Below are 24753 nucleotides of genomic sequence, written 5' to 3'. Positions count from 1 at the left end.
TAGGACTATTTATCCCGTATTATTGGAACCTCCAGACGTCGCGAGATCCGGTCACGCAGCGTTGAGTCTTTTAAAAAAGATGAAACGAGAGATAGAGAGTTTAAAAAAAGGACAAAAAGATAGATAGAGAGATAAAGAGACGAGAAAAAAGGTGGAATGAGAGAAAAAGCGTGACGGCGTTTGCATGTTGATGTAACTTTGATTTACAGGAGACTTTTGTGATATCGTACGGGTTGATAGCAATTACGTCATTTGTGAGTTAAAAAAAGTTCAGGGGTTCAAAAATGTGATGCGTTTAGTAATCAGTGGGAATTTTTTGAGCTAGAAGTTTCTTTTTTCTTTCTTTCTTCCTGCAATAAGAACCGAGGGAATCTCTCTCTCTCTCGTTTAAGGCACCTCTCCACTAGCCCAAAATCTTTTGATAAAGAGTTGAATATGGGCGGATGGGCACTTCAGTTATAAGCCCATTAAATCTTTTGATAAAGAGTTGAATATATATATATATATATATATTATATATTAATTACATTATATATATATATATATATATATATATATATATATATATATATATATATATATATATATATATATACATACACATATATATATAAAAAGTTTTGTCACATACACCCTGAACTTTTTAAACTCAGATTCATTCTGTATTGGGAGTAATTTTTAGCCATAAGGAATCTGCTTGGGCCTAAGGCCACAGACCCAGATTCGATTCCTGGTCGGGACAGATTCATTTATCAGTTATGATTCCCCTTGGGTGTAGATACTCCGAAGTTACATATTTATGTGTATATATATTTTTATATACATATATATTATATATATTCACATGCATACACATACATACATATGTATGTGCGTGTGCTCTCGCGTGCAAGCGCGTGTTTGTATGGATACCTATAAACGCTACTAACCTACTGAAAATTAAAATTGCACGCCTGGCCAGCAGCAATGAATATAAATATGCATATATGCCAGCAATAATCTTTCGCCTTTAAAACTCTCGTAATGGCTCAAACAAACAAACAAACGAACATACATACAGACACAAGCAAGCCAAAAAAAAAAGGGGGGGGGTAAATAAAACCAATTTAAAAGATCCCCGCTTTCAGTTCTCGTAAAGGTTATGTCTGACTCCCAGATAATGGCTTTCAGTTCCATTAGACAGCAAATGCCTTTTGAGCCGTTACAGCTGCCCGGAACGATCCCGGGGCGGGGGCGCTCCATAGGAAGTGGTTTCTCTCTGTAGTTCAAATCCCGGGATATCGCGGGGATTACGTCCGTGCATTTTCCTTTTTAAGGATTAATAGGACCGTGATCTCCCTTTTTTTTTCATTTAAACGTTTGTGATATTCCCGTGCGCTCGTTTTTGTCGGTAGCATTCCTTTATTTAGAATTTTTTTTGGCTCGCTGCGCAATTGAACGGGGCGGAATTGCTCCATAGCGTCTTAAAGAGTTTTGGCGCCAATGTTTGCGCGCGAAAACTATGGACAAATGGACTTCTGAATATAACGTCTTTTAATTTTCACCGTTTGTGCTTCTCTAATATCAGACTCAAATAAATAAAAAAAAAAGGACTTCGTGATTCGAATACCAGACAACATAGCATCTTAACGACTTTTGGCGCGAACATTTCCCGCGCGAAAAATATAAACATATGAAGATTTACTTCCGAACCGCTTCTGAGAGAGAATTGAATATATTAGCTTTTGGTTCTCGCCATTCGTGTTTCTCTAATATCAGACTCGAATAAAAAAAAAATGGACATTATTGTATCGTATACAAGGTAACAGTATCTTAACGACTTTGGCGCCAACATTTCGCGCTCGAAAAATGTAAACAAATGAAGATCGACTACCGATTTCCTTCTGAGAGAGAAGTGAATATATAATATTTCAATATTTACCATTGGTGTTTTTCTAATATAAGATTAAAATAAATGGATATTGTAGCATAGACGAGATCACATTAAATTTATCATGGAGATAGATAGCAGAGCGTGCAAAATTTATATTTTTTCAAGAATTTGGTGTGTGGATGATAGCTGTTAAGGGAAAATACAAGATCTCTCAATTGTTTTATAAACAGATATATAGTGAAATACAGAAGTGTGATAAAAAGACCAGCTTTAATAGGCAGTGTAGTCTGTTACCGTAGAGAAAATAGAAGCATGGAAGGAATTTATGAATCTGCTATTTCGAGAGCTTGAAGAGTTATTTAGAAAGAATGGCATCAGAGCCCAAGATGCACGTATGTTCTTTGTCAATCAAATTAAGGTTCGGAAGAAGCCATTACCTATGTGCTTATCGTATCAGGGACCCACGAATATAATGATTGTTTGTGTAATCATAAAATCAATGTGTGAATGCATGATATTGTAATTATTTTGTATTCATATATATATATATATATATATATATATATATATATATATATATATATATAATAAATATATATATATATATAATAAATATATATATATATATATATATATATATATAATAAATATATATATATATATATATATATATATATATATATCAATAACAGGACCTCATCTAAACTGGGTGGTATCTAGCGGGGATATTTATTCAGGGAAAGTCACAAGCTTTCCAGGGCCAACAGCCCTCATCATCATCATCTTGTTAGTCCTAGAAAGCTTGTAACTTTTCCCGAATGAATATCTCCGCCAGATGCCATCCAGTTTAGGTGAGGTCCTGTTATTAACTGTATTAATGCAAAGAACAATTGTGTAAATATATATGTATATGTGTATGTGTGTGTTTGTGTGTGTGGGAGGGGTAGGTGTATGTGTATGCACATGTACATGTGTATAACTCGTGTATATGTGCAGCACTGCGTTGCAGTGTCTGTACAAGCTAAAGGTATTCATCACAGTGAAACCTGATAAATGGTTCAGCAACAGACGGATAATTCAAATGACCATATTCATAGAACGAGCAACATTTGAGCCTGCAGAGTGAGGGTGCTTTTGTTCATTACGCTAGACTGACCAGCTAAACTCACTGATAGGTCCGTACCGAATTTTGAATTGCAAAAGAGGGTTGAATAAAGAACTGAATAAAGAATTGTGTGTGCGTCACCGTATACAAAGTTGTTTGTGGGTTTTTTCCGTGTTTGTAGTGTATGTGTGTGTATGTGTATGTATATATATATATATATATATATATATATATATATATATATATATATATATATATATATATATATATACATACATATATGGATAGATAGATAGATAACGATTTAGAGTTCCCAGGAGGTCAGAAGTTCGTAAATATAACAACTCTCAGTAAAGGGAAGTCTTTCAATTTATCTCTAACGAGAAAACAGAGAAAGGGAAAATGGAAAAACGAGCAACGAGAATATTCATATTTTCCGTTCTATCTCGAGAATCCACTCCGCCTCATCTCATTGTGTTCACTCAGTATTTCAGGGAAGTGTGTATGCCCATAATCGCTGCATCGACGTCCCCTTTCGTCCAAGCATCCCGGCTTACATGCTCCCCCGAAGCATTCCCACCCTCTTATAGCATTCGCTGAAACTCGACCACTGTTTGGTTAGGCCTAACGTAGCCCATCCCAGTTCCACCGTTACAGCGTGTTTCTCCCGTTTATGTTGTTCGTAGTAGTGGAAGTTACGTTCCATGCGGGAGAGTTTGTATTCAGTTGTTGCAACAAGTTACGTCAGGCGCCATTATTATCATTTTGGTGGTTTCAACAGATTCTGAAGGCGACTTGTTGTTAAGGAATTAGGAAAGTGTTACGTTAGGCCAAAGCGTAGGAGCGCCTACTGGAAAAGCTTTTATGTATATCTCAGTGTTGCTTATGTAAGGATTTAGTTTCTAGTAATGTAAAGTCTTCATTTGATTTTCCAGCAATACTAACATTATGAAAATTCCTTTCTTTACCTGATGTTGTGGGTTAGATAGGACGTTGATAAATTATGAGGAAAGTGTTATGTAGGCCTAAGTTTACCAGCACAGGAATGCCACATTTTTTTTTTTAGACCAGACCATTTCATCTCTATAAGGTAAGGATTAAACTTCAGACAGTATAAGGTTTTCCCTTCTTTTTCCAGATACTTCAGGAATGTATACTCCTTTCTGACAGCATCCAATTCTTTCCCGTAGTGCATGTTTTGACCCGACACATTTTCAAAGACCCAGATCTCTGTACATTCACTCGATCCATTTCTTCACAGCACTCCTTCTTCATCAGAATGAACTGAGGAAGTGTTTCAAGTGCCTGCATCCTTTTTCATAACAGAAAGAAGCATGAGTTAAAGTTGGTATTTAGTCTGAATATGTATTTTTCAACACCAAGGAAACTTTGTTGGTGGCTCAACGGTTCTTCTGCAAGCGAGGACTTAGCACTGAAGATTAAGCTGGCCTGAATAGGCCGGCCAGATATTGTATTTTTGGTTTTCTATGCCCATACCCTACTGCTGTGGTATACTATCTTCCGTATAATACTTTCCCTTACCTTAATTCCCATTCCAGATATAAACCTTAAAAGTGGGAGCTAAGTGATTCACAGAATTTTCTTAGATTAGCCTGCAGATTAAGCCCCTCCTGAGGATTGTCAGTCTAAAATCAACTTCTGCAATTCCCAACATTACTGTACTTTGGAAATAAACACATATACCCTTGCAGTATAAAACCCTGTGCACCCCCTCACCCTACCCCCTCCCCCACGCACCTCCCAAGTCCCAGAATGCACGGCATGGCCCCACTCATAACATGGGCGCCCTGTTGCTTTGCAGCCATGTGTGTGCTTCAAGACCTGATGGACGTGGTGCGCCAGATCGGACACCTCCGTCGACATCACCTCCACGCCCTCATGCACGGGGTTGTGCAAGAGTTCTCTTTCTACGAAGTCAGTGAGGTCTTTACCGCACTGGATAATATCGTGCTGCGTTGTCAGGTAGGTTGGTCTAGGCGTAGATTGGCTGTGCTCTGGGTGTTTACGTTAAGCTCTCTGCAGCCTTTGCAAGATTCTCACGAGCCAGTGTCATGTAAGCAAGCTTTTTTGGTTTTTGTATGTTCTGACATCTTTTTGCCAAGCTTTGTGTTAAGTAGCTGGTAATGGTGGTAAAATTCAAGCTACACATGTTTGTGCTAGTGTCCTTTCTGATACTCGTACACCATACATACTTCACTTTTTACACCAATTTATAGACTTACCTAAGCTACTCAGGTCAAAGTTTTGAGAGAAAATGCTAGAAGAAGCTAGCATGCATGCTCTTATTTACTGGCTTAACATTTGATCATAAACAGCTGACCATAACTTCACTAAAGTACATGTCTATAGGAAAGGCGCTTCAAGTAGCAGACCTAGAAAGCAGTACGGTGTGGTGTTTTGGATGGCTCAGAGTTTAAAGCTGGCATTGGTATGGATTTCTTAGAAACAACTTTATTTGTAGAAAGCTTTCTGATATTACAGCAAATTTCACCCTGAAATTATTTGGCCTTTTTACCATTAATGCATATTGTGACCCCTTACAATTTTCAGTCTAACGATCTTCTGTGATTTTAAGTGTTTCAGTTGGAGAATTTAAGATTTAGCAGTGGTTGTAGTTGCACCAGTGTAATGACAGCACAATTTAATTTTGCTGTGTCCTTGCATATTCGGGAATTTTCAGTAAAAACAGAACGAAGTATATAGTCAGTTCTCCTGGCAAAAACTCTGCCATCATTGCTGGGTTAAACCTGTCAATGCAAAATGGTCTGTGTCAGTTTCTAAATGAATGCAAATAGTATGCAGGAAAGATAAAACATATAGCAAAATCAGCTGAATGTAAAAGTTATGCAAAAAGAAAAGATAACAAAATCAACAGAGCTGGCGTGAGGTGACTCACGAGATGAAAGGTAGATCAGACTAGGCTTATGACACCACCACCCCTCAGTCAGTCCCGATTCCAGTTTCCACGCTGAGTATTTAATGAACTTAATGAAACGGACGATGGTAACGATGACGATAATGTAATCTAATTTCATTCGAAAGACTTTTTACGCTCGTCAGTCCTAAAAGGTATATGGAAATGAGGCTTGAGATGGAATCAAGGTAGAGTAGCAGAAGGTCTGACTGTGTTCAGAATTTTTTTCTCAAGTTTATGAAGTCTGGCCTCCGACGCTGTCGGAATTATGCAAATGGCCCCGTACCGTAGGCTCATAATTGAGACTTCTTCAATTCATGTAAATTTTGTCCCCAGCCCCGAGTCAAAGACCGTTCGAATTCTACAGTGAAGAGGTTTCTGAAATATTCATGGGTCAAGTTGTGTGTGAATTTCATGTAATTTTTTTTTTTTTTTTTTTTTTAAGAATTTTGGGGTTATTTGAAATCTAGAGTTCTAGTATGTAGATCTCTGCTTTTGAAAGCTAGACCTCTAGTATATAAATCTGTCTTTGAAATTTAGAGGTCTAGTATATAGATCTGTCTTTGAAATCTAGAGGTCTAGTATATAGATCCCTGTTTTTGAAATCTAGAGCTCTAGTTTATAGATGTCACTCTTTGAAATCTAAAGCTCTAGTATATAGATCTCTGCCTTTGCAATCTAGAGCTCTAGTTATATAGATCACTGTCTTGTTATATAGATCTGTGTCTTTGAAATCTAGAGCTCTAATATATAGATCTGTGTCTTTGAAATCTAGACTCCAGTATATATAGATCTCTGTCTTTGAAATCTAGAGCTCTAGTATATTTTGAAATCTAGAGCTCTAATATATAGATATCTGCCTTTGAAATCTAGAGCTCTAGTACATAGATGTCTTCCTTTGAAATCAAGAGCTCTAATACATAAATCTTTTCCTTTGAAATCAAGAGCTCTAGTATATTCACAGTTTCATTACGCTGCGATATAGTTATATATTTCCTTTTACCAATTACTGTTACTCAGTACCTTTTTCTAACCTACGTTCGTGGACATTGCATGAAAATCTTGACTTGCTCCGTGGCCTTGACCTTTGATGGTTGAAGGTCAGGTGTGATGAACATACTAGTGAACTTCCAATATAGCTTATCCAAGCCAGGCGGGTAACGCCAAAATTTCTGCAACCTTGACCTTTGACTGTAAACCTCTGACAGGAAATTCTGTTCCTAAAGCGACTTTACTATACAATAGGAGTTTATTCCATATGCTTAGTAATCTATTTCAATCACATTTATTCAAGTCTGTTCTAAAATTCCGTGATGGGCAGTTCATGAACACAAGGGAAAGGGTGTAATAAATAAAGGGCCTTTCAATAGCAGACGCCGCAAACGCTGCCAGACGTATGATTCATGAATTCACGGTGCCTGGCGTATGATGATTTATAGCCAATTCGCGGTACGTGCAGTAGGAGTTGCAGCTTACCTCCTTACAGAAAGTTTTAGGTTTTAAAAATATGTAAAAATGTTACATAGAGCCACACAGGACTTTTAGTAGTATTTGTAGAAGATATATATGTGATATTAAGATTATACGATATGTGTTTGGTGATGAGATAAATTGGAAAGATGACATTCATTCACGACAAAATTATCGTACTTTTATACAGTACCTGTCATTTGCATCTTCAGCTTGTATTTAATTATATATTTATCTAACTTTTCTCACATGTAGTAATTCAGTTTTTAGACCTTTGTTCGGCGTATTTATGACCTCATAACTGTTTCTCAGAAACGTGTGATTAGGACTCAGTCTAGACCACTGGGCAGTGAGCGGATGAACTGTTAGCTGTTAACCCCCCCAAGAAAATCTTTAAAATATTCGCATCAGACCAGGGCTGCGACCCATAAGAGTCGACCGAGGGATTTTCAAGAGTTTTTTTAAACTATTATTATAATTATTATTATTATTATTATTATTATTATTATTATTATTATTATTATTATTATTCAGAAGGTGAAACCTATTCATATGGAACAAGCCCACCAAAGGGGTCATTAACTTGTAGTTCAAGCTTCCAAAGAATATTAAGGCGTTCATTAAGAAGTAAGAGGAGTTAAAGGGAAAAACGGAAAGAAGAGATCACACTAATTAAATAAAAAAAAAATTAATTAATCAATTAATAAATAGATAACATGACATTAAAATGCAAGAACAGTATTAGGGTAGTAATGCATTTTATCGTGGGTTTGAGAATAAATTCAAGAAATACAGAAATTACAAAATATATATGAAATACGACCAAAGAAGGCACGATTAGTTATTTAGGTGAGTACCCAAATCTCAAAGTCCTCTGTTTGAATCGAACCCGTGACTCTCATATGGACAAAGAAGGAGAGACGATGGTACTGAAGTAGAGAGAGAGAGAGAGAGACTCACCTACCATTTTGTCCACAAACTCGCCACCATTTACTCTCATTCATAACAGAGAAGGACGTACAGGAGGGTCAAGTGGAAACAAACAAACAAATAAATACAAAACAAGTAAAAAAATGCGCCGAAGAGTCGAGTCGAGTTTTCTGTACAGCGTATAATTCTGTATGAAACTCTCAGCCGGCCATTGTGGCCTGTGTTCTTGCGATGCCAGACGCACGATCATGGCTAACTTTAACCTTAAATGAAATAAAAACTACTCAGGCTAGAGGGCTGCAATTTGGTATGCTTGATGTTTTGAGGGTGGATGATCAACATACCAATTTGCAGCCCTATAGCCTCAGTAGGTTTTAAGATCTGAGGGCGGACAGAAAAAATGCGGACGGATAGACAAAGCCATCTGAATTGTTTTCTTTTACAGAAAACTAAAAAGGAGAAAAATAACCATGGTTTAAAAATTTTAAAAATTGCTTTTAATTTGCCAAGTAAATTTTGTGTCATAGATATCCATTTGTCAGAATAGGGAAAGAAGAGCTTAGGTTGCATAAATATAGGTTGAATCAAATGTAAATAAACGAGAAGAATATGCATAAACAGTCCAACCAACATATTAACAAAAATAGATAAAAATCCTGAAAAAATTCCCTTGTACTATTGCTGTTTTACTGAGCAGTGAAGCATTACAGCCAAAAGGTTGACAATTTCAGTGACCACTCTTCTAAAGAAAAAAGGCATATGTCATTAATGTGTGTGGGTGAGAGAGAGAGAGAGAGAGAGAGAGAAAAGAAAACTCCCACCTTTCCAAAGGTCGTTCTATCACTCCCGGAATGAAACCTTACCATTTTCATTCCCTTCTGCTTCCTCTGGGGCATCGCCAGATTTTTTAAGGGCACTGAGTTCTTTAATGCCCCCGCACTCACTGAGGGGAAAGATAAATCGCATACGGGCGCGCCGACGCGTTCTGATGGCGACCAAAGGGCGAATGAATGACAGCCGTCACAGTCGAGTGTGAAAGAGATAACATGGCGTTCGCGACCACTGCCAACCAGTAAACATTGGTGCATTGCCCACCGTCTCTCTCTCTCTCTCTCTCTCTCTCTCTCTCTCTCTCTCTCTCTCTCTCTCTCTCTCTCTCTATCTTGCCATATATATATCTATTTATCTATATATATATATATATATATATATATATATATATATATATATATATATATATATATATATATATATATATATATATACATACATAAATAAACTCTTGACGCAATTGCACTATATTTATGAATTCTTAAACCTGATGTTTTCATAAATGAAATCTGGGAGTGTTGCTTTGATAGAATCTACTATGAATCGAAGTTAATTAGTAATAAATTTTAAAACCATGACATTACCTTTAATAAGATCTAAAACCAGAAAGTTTCATCAATATTTTTAAAACCAGAAAATTACGTTCAGTAAATTTTAAAACCAGATAATTATCTTTAATAAATTCTAAAACCAGATAATTACCTTTAATAAGTTCTGAAACCAGATAATTACCTTTAATAAATTCTGAAACCAGAAAATTGTCTTTAATAAATTCTAAAACCAGAAAATTACCTTTAATAAATTCTGGAACCAGAAAATTACCTTTAACAAATTCAGAAACCAGAGAATTACCTTTAATAAATTCTGAAACCAGAAAATTACCTTTAATGAATTCTGAAACCAGAAAATTACCTTTAATAAACTCTAAAACCAGAAAATTACCTTTGATAAACTCTAAAACTAGAAAATTACCTTTGATAAATCCTAAAAGCGTGCATGTCACCAAGACCGGTCATCCAGAATTAAACAGCATTATAGCTGCTTCCTGCTCCCACGATAAAAAAAAAAAAATACCGAAAAAAGAAAAAAATACAGAAACGAGGGAAAAAACAAGTTTATTTTCACCACGCACGACTTAAAATTAGTGGGAGTTTTTTTTTTTTCATTTAACTTTTTTCTTCCTTTTCTTTGGCATAAAATTCATCGAATGCTGCACGCTGCTTTGGCTAGGTGTTGCCAGGTCGATGTAGCACTGTCAAGTATCTGTGGCCCCTGTAGTAAAGATTAAAGACTGTAAATATTGATGATGATGATGATGCGTAAACTCTTTTAAGGAAATAAATCAGTAAATATATAAAAAAATAAATAAAAAACAACTCGTTTAATGTTAAAAAAAACTTCCAGGGATTTTTTTTTTTTACCATATTTATTTTCTCCTTGGAAGGGGGTTGGTTCCAGAGGGGTACAGCCACCTATTCCATAGCAAATCTTTAGGGGTGAAGCTGCTAGCCCCACGCCCCTCTTTTTGACCCCAGTAGAAGTTAATACCAATTTACAGCTAATGGACTAGTGGGTGGACCATGTGTTTGTGTGTGTGTGTGTGGCTATTTTTGACAAAGAGACCCCATATTCGTTAGACCTGTCAAAGCTTCCTAGACATAACAAAAATAGGTTGAAATGCCAATGGTAAACAAGTGAATGACGAAATACTCTTGCAACTTCATCACATTCTTCTTTTCCCTTCTCTGGTGCCAGGCCTTACACTAAAACTTCAGCCTGAAATATCTCATCAAATGATCCTGCAATTCTCTGAAAGCATTCAATATAGAAACATGTCTGAGATTAACGGACGCGGATAATGGCCCTTTTAATCGTCGCCGTGGTACCAACAGGATTGGACGACGTTACTTGCTACAGTCTCCTTAATAAGTCTTTCACCTGTAAATTTTCTGTAGAAGAAAACTATTGTGCTGGCTTTGTCTGTCCTCACTTTTTCTGTCCGCCCTCAGATCTTAAAAACTACTGAGGCTAGAGGGCTGCAAATTGGTATGGTGGTCATTCACCTTCCAATCATCGAACATACCAAATTTCAGCCCTCTAGCTCAGTACTTTTTATTTTCAAGGTTAAAGTTAGCCATAACCGTGATTCTGGCAACGATATAGGACAGGCCACCAACGGGCCGTGGTTAAAGTTTCATGGGCCGCGGCTCATACAGCATTACACCGAGACCTTTGGCCTAAGTTTTATATTCCAGTTACAATTCAAATGACCCACTAATTGTTTGCTTGCTCTTTCTATCACCCTGTGGGTAGTGACCCAACTTTTGCCACTGGTTTAGGCACAGTGGATGATAATGCCCCAGTAACAACGGAAGGGGGCACTTACTGGCACCGTTAGCGCAGTGACCAGAGTTAGGTGACCTTGGGTCATGCAGAAGTAGAAATGTGGGTAAATGGGGGTATCTAGAAAGGGATGTTGGACATCTGTGATTTTGGTTCGCTTTGTGGAACATAGCAATTGGATTATCACTTAATTGCCTGTGATTGAGGAACTTCTTGTATGAGTAGAGCTCCTGTGTACTACCCTTTTTTTTTTTTTTTTTTTTTGCAAGGGGGTGGAGATGCTAAATACATAACGTTCTTCTTTTTCATGTTTATATATATACAGTATATATATATATATATATATATATATATATATATATATATATATATATATATATAAGATTATTGTCACTTTTGTACGTGATTCATTTATCACACATTACCACAGGTGAACAATAAGAGGTCCTGACCGAGACTTTATATCTGACCGGTTTCGACTTTATTCCAAGCCATTGACGAAGGATTGATACAGAGTAGTATATATATTTGTGACTTCTATACTCTGTATCAGTCCTTCATCAATGGCTTGGAAATAAAGTCGAAACCGGTCAGACCTACACCCTGTCTCTTATTTTTCACCTGTGGTAATATATGATGTATATATATATATATATATATATATATATATATATATATATATATATATATATATATATATATATATATATATATATATATATATATATATATATATATATGAGACTTTCAGTCGAGAAACATGCCAAGCGCCATCCTGGGCCAAAGTATTTTTAATTTATTTTTCGCTGGTTTTATCCTTGTGCATCACAGATCCGTCTTCAACATTTTAAAAATGGCACTTGGCATGTTTCTCGACTGAAAAGCTCATATGTATATATAGATAGATATATTGTTAACAAGCTCTATACTTTCATCCAGACATATGAACAAAAAAATCTGTGTAATAATACAACCAAAAAAAATATATATATATATATTACAATTCATCCAAAAACATTTACGCGCAATCTCATCTAAACTCGTAAATGAAAAATGCCAATCAAAATGTATTTTCCAAAACTTTTTTTTTTTTTATTCACGTTACAAAACGCATTACAAGAATTTCCGGCCTAAACATTTCGAGGCCCCCCTCCGGATTGCAATAACGAAAATGCAAATTTTCATTTTCGATGCAGTTTGCGAAATCCGCTATTCAGCTCGAATATGTCTGTGCTTTGCAAGAATGGAAATTTCGATCAGGTGTCACATAATGCAAGAATGACTTATTTAAATTATGTATGCGTAGTGTAAGTGGAGGTTTCTTGATGTGTATATATATACATACATACATACATATACATATATATATATATATATATATATATATATATATATATATCTTCTTCTTCCTTTGCATCTTTTCCCACTTCCATGTGGGGGTCGACGTTTCTGACAGCTTTCCTCCTCCACCTGGCTCGGTCAAACACATCGTTCTCTGACAATGGTTTGTCTCTCAGGTCTTCTCTAACTACATCCATCCACCTTCGCTTTGGTCTTCCTCTCTTTCTCTCTCCCACCAGGCACCTCCATCTGCACCACTCTCCTCCCTACGTATGTCTCATCCGTTCTCACCACATGGCACCTCCATCTGTGCATCACTCTTCCCTCTCACCACATGGCCGTACCATGTCTCATCCCTTCTCACCACATGGTCGTACCACTGCAGTCCACTGCAGCTCACCACTGGCGTACTGCATCCTGGGGGCCTTCTTTGATAGTTCTACGACTTCCCTTCTCACCACATGGCCATACCACTCTTCTATCTTGGGCCTTCTTTGAGTCTTCGACTTCCTTCTCACCACATGGCCCTCTTTGATCCTTCCTTATTTGACTTCCCTTCTCACCACATGGCCATAGTCCACTGGGCAGTTCAGTCTTCACCACATGGCCGTATCCTGGGCCCTCTTTGATAGTTCTACGACTTCCCTTCTCACCACATGGCCATACCACTGCAGTCTTCTATCCTGGGCCCTCTTTGATAGTTCTACGACTTTAGTGGTTCCTCTTTATTCTTTCATTTTTGATCCTGTTCATTTTTGTTGCTCCAGACATCCGTTTAAGCATTTTCATCTCTGTCGCATCCAATTTCTAATCTTGCACTTTCTTTACCGGCCATGTTTCTACTCCATACATCAAACCTGGTCTCACTACTGTCTTATACACTCTTCCATATATATATATATATATATATATATATATATATATATATATGACTTTTTATCACATCACCGTGATTCATATACAATCAGTAAGCTACAAACGTCCTTTTAATATCCACTTCGCTCTACCTCGGAAATAATATATTTTCATATATGTTACCGAAGGGAATTTTTAGTTGATAATAAGTTCGTCGTCCCGTGGGCTCGAACCAGCGAAGGACAAGAACTCAGGACTATAGTGGACGCTTTAAACCACCCGACCAGCAAGTGAGGTATAAGTGGATATCGCCTCCCTTATACAAATCCCCCGTCGAACCCAGGTGTTTGTATTTAGTGACGATATCCACCCACCTCTGCCATGTTGACCGTGTAGTGCGTTTGTCGCACGCAGCCATATTATGTATGTATGTATATATAGGCTATATATATATATATATATATATATATATATATATATATATATATATACATACATACATATATATGTGTGTGTGTTTGTATGTGTCTGCCTCCATGCGAGTACTAGCAAACACAGACAGATAAACAATTTATCCCCAACATCCTTCAAAACGAGCGATTAATTAGAGGCGGGTATAATTAGAGAAACGATGCAATTTGCAATAACCGAGGCAAGTAATCAACATATATTTTATTGAAAACAACACCATATTTAATTTTTGCAAGAAGAACGAGCCATTATTCATTTTACTGCAAACAAAGCGAAGCGATTTCATTCTGGAAGAATCGTTTCAGCTGATGTGAATGAAAGCTGGCCACCTGATCAATTTATTTCCTCATCTGGATATTGTAATTAATTATTATTAATCCTCATAAAATTCTAGGTAATGTAGACTCTTATTATTATTATTTTTATTTTATTATTATTATTATTATTATTATTATTATTATTATTATTATTAATTTCCAGTTTTTTCATGCATTAGTGGCACAGGACGGTTAGGAACCCCTGATTTGTATGCTGATATTTCATCCTAATGCGAATTGCCCTGACCTTGACCTAGGTTTCAAGGTCACAGATACATTCGTGATCATTAAACAGATGCATCGAAGTTAGGAGGCTTTTGCTGTTATTGTTTTCTGCCATTAATTGGATTCAGTAGTCTAGATACATCGTGTAACATCACAGGTGGTGATTATTACTCCTTTACTCCCACTCAGGACTCACTAACAACGTGTCAAACCGTATTTCCATCGTGCACTAATGAATATTAGAAGACGCTGAACCGTTTTCTATAGAACAGAAGACACTAAGCCGTTTTTTATATATTAGAAGAGAGTAAATATTTTCCTGTATATGAAAAGATACTATACCGTTTTCAGTCAGTCAGAGGGCACTAAAACTTTTTTTTTTTGTATCTCGGAAAATACCAAACCGTTTTTATATATTAGCAGACACTAAACCGTTTTCTGTTAATCACAAAATGCTAAACCGTCAGTCAGAAACACTAAGATTTTCTAAACTAACTTTTCTAAATCCATTTTCTATATATCAGAAAACACTAAACACATACTAAGCTATTTTATGTATATCAGAAAACACTAAACCTATTTCTATATGTGAGAAGACACTAAACCGTTTTCAATATATCAACAGACACTGAACCGTTTTCTAAATCACTCATCTTCAACACCGCACACACGATGCCAGTTGCCCAGCCGCCCACGCACTCGCAAATCACAAAAAGAGAAGCACCCTTCCGACTTCAGTTGATGGCACTTGGGTACGTGCGGGGCATCACTAATATTATCGAAGGGCATTTTGACACATCTCTTCGTGACTCACAGGCCGCAGGGTTCGTCTTGCCTTACCCTTTTCCAAGTCACCTTCCGCGTCGGCTGCGACCTTGGGTGCTAAAATACCCATCCGGTTTAGGTTATTTTGAGGCCTTTGGCACGCGAGATTTGCCCTGAGACTACGTCATATATACTTGTTCCGTTTTGCAACCATGTGCCCTCCTTCCCAATTTTTTAAGGGTTGGAGCATCCCAAAGGGATCTGTAAGGGGTGCGGTTGCTAGCCTCAGGCCTCTCTTCTTGACCCCGGGATCGAACCATGGGCATTACCGCCGTCAAAATGAGCCGGATTTCATTCCCGAGCGAGTCGGAACGCATTTTCTGTAAATTCAGTTGAATTACGTGAGTGATGATGGTTGCAGCTAGGTTAGAAAGTCAATGTATAATATATATATATATATATATATATATATATATATATATATATATATATATATATATATATATATATATATATATATATATATATATATATATATACACACAGTATATATATACATATAAAGTTTTTCATGCTATATTATTTATTTTGGCTTTCTTTTAAAGCTGAATATTTGTGATATATTGAATTATATTAAAAAATCAAAGGAAGAGAAATAAAAGTTCAAAATTTGGAGTTTAAATTGACAAAAATAAAATGTTTACATTGCTGCAAATAAATTTGCCATAAATAATGTAGATATTTTGTACCTTGTAAAACCTGGATAAATTTTCTTTCCAGTAACATAGTTTATTGTCATTTATTCTAATCATTATTATTTATGCTAGCCATTGCTGCCATTGCTACACTATATTATGTTTAATTATATTTAAAATGGATTTCATTTTATACCGGTAACTTTTTCCATTTATAGCTTAGGGGTCAAGAAAAAGAATTATTTTTACTTTTACCCAAATTTTTACATAGATACATTAATATTCAGGATATACTGAGCTTAAACAGTTAAGTAAAATAATGCAGATAATGTTTTATATGTTATAAGTATGATGAAATTGCAAAATCATTCAAATGTCACTTTTGACGGCACGTGTACAGTAATAAATTATTAAAAAAAAAAAAAAATTAGAACGGACGTGTCTGAATTCGTGGGAGGCAGCTGGTTGGTAAACTTTTTCCATTTATACCCCACCCCACCTCAACCCGAAAAAATTATCTTTTTACTTTTTTTATTTCTTTAATAGACCAACGGATGGTCAAGATATACTGAGCTTAAACAGTTAAGTAAAATAATGCAGATAATGTTTTATATGTTATAAGTATGATGAAATTGCAAAATCATTCAAATGTCACTTTTCTCTCTCTCACGTGTACAGTCATAAATTAATAAAAAAAAAAAAATTAGAACGGACGTCTCTGAATTCTCTGGGAGGCAGCTGGTTGGTGAACAACCCCCACACACACACACACACACACACACACACACACACACACACACACACACCTAAAAAAATTCATGTCTCTGCAGTTTTTTTTATTTCTTTAATCTCTCCAACGGATGGTCATACATTCCTCAATTGAAAATCTCTCTCTCTCTCTCTCTCTCTCTCTCTCTCTCTCTCTCTCTCTCTCTCTCTCTCTCTCTCTCACACACAGGGTAAAAAAATTCATCAGATCTCTCTCTCTCTCTCTCTCTCTCTCTCTCTCTCTCTCTCTCTCTCTCTCTCTCTCTCTCTCTCTCTCTCACATACACACACACACAGATCATATAAACTGGATAAAAACGTTCATCAGACATTCTCTCTCTCTCTCTCTCTCTCTCTCTCTCTCTCTCTCTCTCTCTCTCTCTCTCTCTCTCTCTCTCTCTCTCTCTCAGCGCTTATTTTGAGCTTTGCAGTTTTTCAAAATAATGTTAATGCAAGTGCTAACAGCTAACCAAATTACTTGCGAGTATCTTTCGATGCCACAGAATGATTTTGTCACATCAGATATTTCCATTATTTTATCTTTTTCAATAAATGATCTCTTCTTTCTGCATTTCCTGTTATCTTCTGTTACTTCTTTCGAATGAACACCATAATATTCTTTGGAAGCCTGAATTTCAAGTCAGTGCTGGGCCCTTTGTTTTCCATATGAATAGGGTTCATCTGATTAATAATGATAATAATAATTCGAAAAATTGTTTACGCTCCAGCAGCCATTTTTTTTTTTTTATTTTGCAATTTAGTATTGGATTACGATCTTCCCCGTGTAGCACACTTCTCCCTGGACCCCCAGTGGAGAACTTTGATGGTTTTCAAGAAATCCGTGGGAAATTCAGTGATGAAAATAACTCCTGATACTTTTATTAGCCTTCATTCTTTCTGTCATTATTGTTAATTTTGTTTTTCCTCTTTCATTCAGTCATTCTTCATCTTTTTTTTTTTTTATCGTTGCGGAATTTTTAGTTCCTTAATACACTGTAGATCTCATTTATAATTTCTTTTGTATTGATAATCGCCTTTTATTTGAGTTTTCCCTTTGTGTGGATTTCCATGTAATTTTTTACGGTTATTTGCTATTTATTTTTATTTTCCTTCCTTACATTCTCCCGTTTCTTGCTCCGTTCCCCATCAGTGAGAAACCCGGACAAAACGTGAGCACTTTACGAAAGACATATATTAAAAATTTGTACTAATTAAAAAAAAAAATTATTTGTAATTTCTTTGATTTTATTCAGTCCCTCAGTAAGCCAACGTCTTGCAGCCTCATCCCAGAACCCAATAGACTACTTAGAAACGAGAAAGAGACATTAGGGAAGTTTTACGAGCTGTTAACCTGACGAAGGGGTTAGGGGTAATGGCACGGTTCTGAGTCACGTGGGAGGTGCCACCATGCCCCTGCTGGTAATTAGTGCCGCCCTACATGTACCCATGTAGTTTCTGGGTATTTTCTGGACCCAGTTTGTTCCTGGGTACGTTCTTAGTCCCCAGGTATTCGCAGGAGTCATCTCTCAGCTGCCCCTGACAATGAGTGACAGAGAACGGTGTCATGTCGTGTTGGAAGATTATTATTATTATTATTATTATTATTATTATTATTATTATTATTATTATTATTATTGTTATTATTATTATTATTATTCTTGCTTCTGGTCACTGCCACATTCACCCTTTATCCACCGAATGAAAATTATTACTTGTATTTGTCTAAACTGTGCGTAAGAACAGGAAAGTATTTACTTGTAAAAGAAACTTCTTCAAGGTTAGGCGCCCTTGTGTGATTAAATAATTTTAAAATTGAGCGTAGACAATTAGCTGATGAATAAGGACTGATGAACGAGCTATAAAGTATAAGCAACGATAATAGAAATTTACGATTAGCAATACCAATATTATGTATGACAGTACGAATGAAGTTTTGAGAAGAAGAAGAAGAAGAAGAAGAAGAAGTGAAAATAAAGATAGAGGAAGTGTGAGAGTGAGGAAAAAGAAGAAGTGAAAATAGATAGAGGAAGTGTGAGAGTGAGGAAGAAGAAGAAGAAGAAGTGAAAATAAAGATAGAGGAAGTGTGAGAGTGAAGAAGAAGAAGAAGAAGTGAAAATAGATAGAGGAAGTGTGAGAGTGAAGAAGAAGAAGGAGAAGAAGTGGAAATAAAGATAGAGGAAGTGTGAGAGTGAAGAAGAAGAAAGAGAAGAAGAAGTGAAAATAAAGATAGAGGAAGTGTGAGAGTGAGTAAAAGGAGAAGAAGTGAAAATAAAAATAGAGGAAGTGTGAGAGTGAGGAAGAAGAAGAAGAAGAAGAAGTGAAAATAAAGATAGAGTAAGTGTGAGAGTGAAGAAAAAGAAGAAGAAGAAGTGAAAAAAGATAGAGGAAGTGTGAGAATGCGGAAGAAGAAGAAAAAGAAGTGAAGATAAAGATAGAGAAAGTGAGAGTGAGGAAGAAGGAGAAGTGGAAATAAAGATAGAGGACGTGTGAGAGTGAAAAAGAAGAAGAAGAAGAAGAATGATGTAAAAATAAAGATAAAGTAAGTGTGAGAGTGAGGCGGCGAGTGACGAGGAGAGACACCTCATTAAGGTGTTTACGTGAGGGTACAAATGGGTTCATCTGTGATTTTTATTATGACACGTATGACTCCATCTGCGCCCGGACAACATCGCGTTAATAAGACCTTCATCATAATCGCGTTCGCAGCTGAATCTCTGTCCAGCTTCTCTGTTTTTCATCACTTTTTATGAACTTCAAGAGCTCAATCGAAGAGGCGTTGCATTGCTACCCTAATGCACTTTCTCCTTGCGTTCTAATACATTTTTATATATTTATTAATTTATTGATTTTTTTTTTTAATGAGTGGGATCTCTTCTTTCTTCATTACTCTTTAACATCTCTTACTTCCTAATGAGCACCATGTTGTTTGGGAGCTTGAATTTCAAGTCAGTGGACCCTTTGGTGGGCTTGTTCCGTATGAATTGGGTTCATCTTCTGAATATATAATAATAATAATAATAATAATAATAATAAATATTATTATATTATTATTATTATTATTTCCTTTTATATTTGTATTTCACACTTCTGTCTCGCTTCTGTTCGTTTGTATTCTGTAGTTCCTCCTCACATGCGGTCCAACAAACTAATGGCCTCCTTTTTGGGCCATCAAAAAATTAACCGAATTTCTCACAAGTTACCCAGCCAAAACCACTTCTCAAACCAGGGCCAAAATCCCTTCGCGTGACTGATTCATTAATTATTTTGAGGATCACGTCTCAAGAGCACTGGGTTTAACGCTGTCCCGTCAGGATTTCATGCGCGACACATTTGTCGTTTAGTGAAGCGAATAAATATATAATGTATTGGTTACCTGAAGCGCTGCTGTCCAGGTGAGCATTGGAGTGGTCAGTAATTGCTTGTGATGTGGCTATCATATTATTATTATTATTATTATTATTATTATTATTATTATTATTATTATTATTGTTGTTGTTTTGTTGTATTTTTTATTATTATTATTATTATTATTTTATATTATTATTATTATTATTATTATTATTATTATATTTTTTATTATTATTTTTTTATTTTATTTTTATTATTAATAATAATATTATTATTATCATTATTATTATTATTATTATTATTATTATTATTATTATTATTATTATTATTATTATTATTATTATTATTATTATTATTATTATTATATTTTACGCTATTCGACCCGTCAGTTCTGTTGACATTTTCAGAGAAGATTATGTGCCAAATTTGTCTAGCTTTCATTGGTGGCCGCTCACTTGAATATTGACAGGACCTGTGTAACTTCAGTGATGTAGGGACTACCACATTAGCAAAATTGCTAATTGCAATCACTGTTGATCACCCTTGCAATTACTGATGTACTTTTGTACTTAATGTGGCCAGTTGATTTGCATGTGTACCGTATGCTTAACTTTCACTAGAGGAATCTGCTATTCATCTTGTCATTTTTAGTTTTCTGTGAAAGAAAACTATTGTGCCGGCTTTGTCTGTCCGTCCGCACTTGTTCTGTCCGGCGTCAGATCTTAAAAGCTACTGAGGCTAGAGGGCTGCAAATTGGAATGTTGATCATCCACCCTCCAGTCATCATACATACCAAATTGCAGCCCTCTAGCCTCAGCAGTTTTGATTTTATTTAAGGTTAAAGGTGGCCGTGATCGTGCTTCTGGCAACGATATAGGATGGGCCATCACCGGGCGGTGGTTAAAGTTTCATGGGCCGCGGCTCATACAGCATTATGCCGAGACCACCAGTATAATCGGTGGCCTTAATTATACACTGGCGGCTGTACAGAAAACTCGTTTGCGCCGAAGAAACTTCGGCGCATATTTTACTTGCTATAAATTGTATGAACACTTTTTCTTTCAAGAGATACATTTGGATCATTCCTAGATAGTGACCCCCAGCAAAGTTCGGGGGTCGTTATTTAGGAGTAATGTTTCTTTTGGGGTCATTATCGTTATGATATTTACAGTCTTTTGTTTATGTTTTTACGGTAATCCCCAACGGGCTTGTACTAAACAAAACTCAAAGGTGGATACGTACCGGGTTAAAAAAAAAGTTAAGTATACCTTAGTTTAACCAGACCATTGAGCTGATTAACAGCTCTCCTAGGGATGGCCCGAAGGATTAGATTTATTTTACATGGCTAAGAACCGATTGGCTACTAGCAACGGGACCTGCAGCTTATTGTGGAATCCGAACCACATTATAGCGAGAAACGAATTTCTATCACCAGAAATAAACTCCTCTTATTCTTCATTGGCCGGGCGAAGATTCGAACTCCCCCGGGGGTCACTGTCTAGGAAAGATTTATCTTGGCCACAACTGAAATGTAGAATAGTTTACCTAGTGCAATTGTGGAATCCTCTGGTCTCCAGATGTTTAAGCGAGGAGCAGATTCATTCCTGCTCTCTGCTGACCACTCTTGAACACAGCTGTGTCGGTTTTATTTTCTGTTCCCTCATATTTATATATTTATCACCTTTTCTCGCAGCTTGTCTCTCTCTCTCTCTCTCTCTCTCTCTCTCTCTCTCTCTCTCTCTCTCTCTCTCTCTCTCTCTCTCTCTCTCTCTCTCTCTCTCTCTCTCTCTCTCTCTCTCTCTCTCTCTGCAAGCTGATTTCCCTGTGGAAGCCTCTTGGTTGTAAAGTCTGTTGACTGTCCACGAGGGATTTCAGCTGAAAATTCAAAGAAAGAAAGACAAATGGTTCTCATAATCTTAAACAGACTCAAACTTGTGTCCACGAAAACCGAATTCCGAAGCCAAACCACTGAGGCACCAAGAAAGGAATAAAACATAGTGGCCCTGCTAGAAATGTTCATAAAGAAGAAGTAACCATTTAGTGATCGCGCCAAAGGAATTATGAGTTTCTTGTTAATCAGAGAAAAGCGAATCATTGACGAAGGGTCATTGGATAATCGCGTTTTTTGTACCTTTGGTCACTGATGTTAAGTAACTTTTTATCTATCAGTACTTAAATAGGTGACCATCAGCAAATGCCAGTTGTCATTAACGCATAAGCTCGTATGTGCAACTGCGAGGTTTTCTTCCTGTTACAAATTTCAAACCTTTTTACTCTCAGTTTCCCTCTCAGCGCTGAATGACCTCTTAGGTCCCAGTGGTTGGCCTTTGACCTAAATTTTGTATTCCATTCCAATCCGTAGGCTCTGTGACTGATTATGAAACATGGGCGTGGGTCTTTCAGCCTCACTCTGAAATCCACCTGATGAGAACGAGGCCCGAAAAACCAACAGAGAGAGAGAGAGAGAGAGAGAGAGAGATAATAAAATAGACAAAGCCTAATTGAAAAATAATTGCTTGATAAAGCGATACTCAGTATTTCCGAAATACAATTAATGGAAATTCCCTCCATTAAAAAAAAAAAAGAGAGGTAAAAAAAAGCCTGTATATCACATCGGAATCAATTACTGTTTCGTCAACCTATTTTATTTTGAGAATCGAAAATGGAATTCAGAGAAATGGATTCCATTCCTAAGCTCTGCCGGATGACGCTTTCAGTTAATTAATATTTTTTTTATTTTATATTTTTTTTCGCTTCATAAAATGTCATATGTGATGTCTGTTGAAGCTTTAATGGACGAATTGGGAAGGCTGTAGGTAATCCCTTCAGTAATAATGGATTGCCTGCGTGAATGTGTTTGGATCTTAGTTTTAATTTTTTTTATTAATAGTTTTGATTTTTTTATCACTAGTTTTAATTTTCTTATCACTAGTTTTAATTTTTTTATCACTAGTTTTAATTTTTTATCACTGGTTTTAATTTTTTCTATCTCTAGTTTAAATTTTTTTATCATTAGTTTTAATTTTTTTATCTCTAGTTTTAATTTTTTTATCACGTTATAATTTTTATCGCTTTTTTTAATTTTTTATCACTAGTTTTAAATTTTTATCGCTAGTTTTAATTTTTTATCGCTAGTTTTATTTTTTTATCACTGGTTTTAATTTTTTTCACTAGTTTTATTTTTTTATCACCAAATAACGTTTTTTTTTTTTTAGATATCTGAGTATTTGCAGAGAAATTTCGATGAGGTTTAAAGCGAATATAAGATAGGGTATTAATGTAGTGAGGCAAATCACGTATCTCCCTGAAAATTCAGTCCTGATCTTTGTAAAATATATAAGAAAAAATCCTATTTTACACAAGTGTTACTTGAAACCTAATGAATTACAAAAAAACTTCCCCTTTCGGTTTTAGGCTACTGTATATTTTTATGAAAATAACTTTCTTATTAGAAAGTGTCCGAAAGAAATTATAGAATCTTTTGCTGTTTATTTAAAAATGGCTAAGCAGCTTAAGGTGGTTGATCAATTAGCTTTTCTTGAATGGGGTTAAGTTTCTGAAGCCAATTTCTGAACTCTTGTGAAATCCTATTAAATTTGTGCAGTCAGATTGGAAATGAGTGAAATGATATCGGTTTTACTGTATATGTCGACGTGTATTGTATTAAATAAAACATATTTTAACATATAGTGAGTTATGGAGATTTAATTCAATACTGTTTTTGAAAAGATAATGAAAATTTCCATTACAATTCTTTGGAGGTTACGGGGCAGTGCCTTCAGTGCACTTCACACGGTGCACTGTAAGCATTACTACTTAAGGTTCTTTGCGGCGTCCCTTCGGCCCCTTGCTGCAACTCATTTAATTCCTGTTACTGTACCTCTGTTTATATTCTCTTTCTTCCATCTTACTTCCATCCTCTCCTAACAATGGTTCCGTGGTGCAACTGCGAGATTTTCCTCTGGTTACGCCTTTAAAACCTTCTTATTTTCAATTTCCCTTTCAGCGTTGAATGACCTCATAGGTCCCACCGCTAGGCCATTGGCCTTAATTTTATATTCCAATTCCAATCAAAGCAAAACTCCGTAACATTTTGCGTCAGTCTAATCTTGAGGTCGAAAAAAAAAAAACCCGAGATCTTCAAGATAAATTTCTTCATTCTCAAGTAGTTTGAACTTCGTGTCTTAGAACACTTGTCTATTACACGGCAGTTTAGCCTCGACTGGATTACACCCAAAATCCGCTTTGCTTTTGCCTAAGTTGTACCTTCCCCGAGGCTTAGGAAAGAACTTTTGCTGGTGGCGCATGCGCTCTGCCTTCCGAAGCTCTTCTTGCGGTTTCTCGAAGTCGTCTGCTCGTTGTAAGATTATTTCGGTTTATTTGCTTCCATTTAGAATTATTTTGCCTTTTTGTTGGTTTGTCTTTGGTGATAATGAAATAGAAAGAGGATAGTGGAAGACAAAGAGGATAATGAAAGAGAT

General features: G+C 36.1%; 1 protein-coding gene across 3 annotated transcripts in view; it reads left to right on the top strand.

Annotated features, from left to right (window-relative positions):
• Positions 1–24753, top strand: part of LOC136837132 (uncharacterized) — a 117718-nt gene that overhangs the window by 70852 nt on the left and 22113 nt on the right. Inside the window, exon 2 of one of the 3 annotated variants that reach the window (XM_067101747.1) lies at positions 4801–4961. The exons of the other annotated variants lie outside the window; for them this stretch is intronic. Coding sequence (XP_066957848.1) covers positions 4801–4961 — 161 coding nt within the window. The remainder of the gene's footprint in view (positions 1–4800; positions 4962–24753) is intronic. 3 annotated transcript variants of the gene reach the window in all.

The sequence above is a fragment of the Macrobrachium rosenbergii genome, chromosome 57, assembly GCF_040412425.1.
Source record: "Macrobrachium rosenbergii isolate ZJJX-2024 chromosome 57, ASM4041242v1, whole genome shotgun sequence".
Taxonomy (NCBI): domain Eukaryota; kingdom Metazoa; phylum Arthropoda; class Malacostraca; order Decapoda; family Palaemonidae; genus Macrobrachium; species Macrobrachium rosenbergii.
Note: the sequence above shows the minus strand (reverse complement) of the source record. Positions and strands in the feature narration are given on the sequence as shown.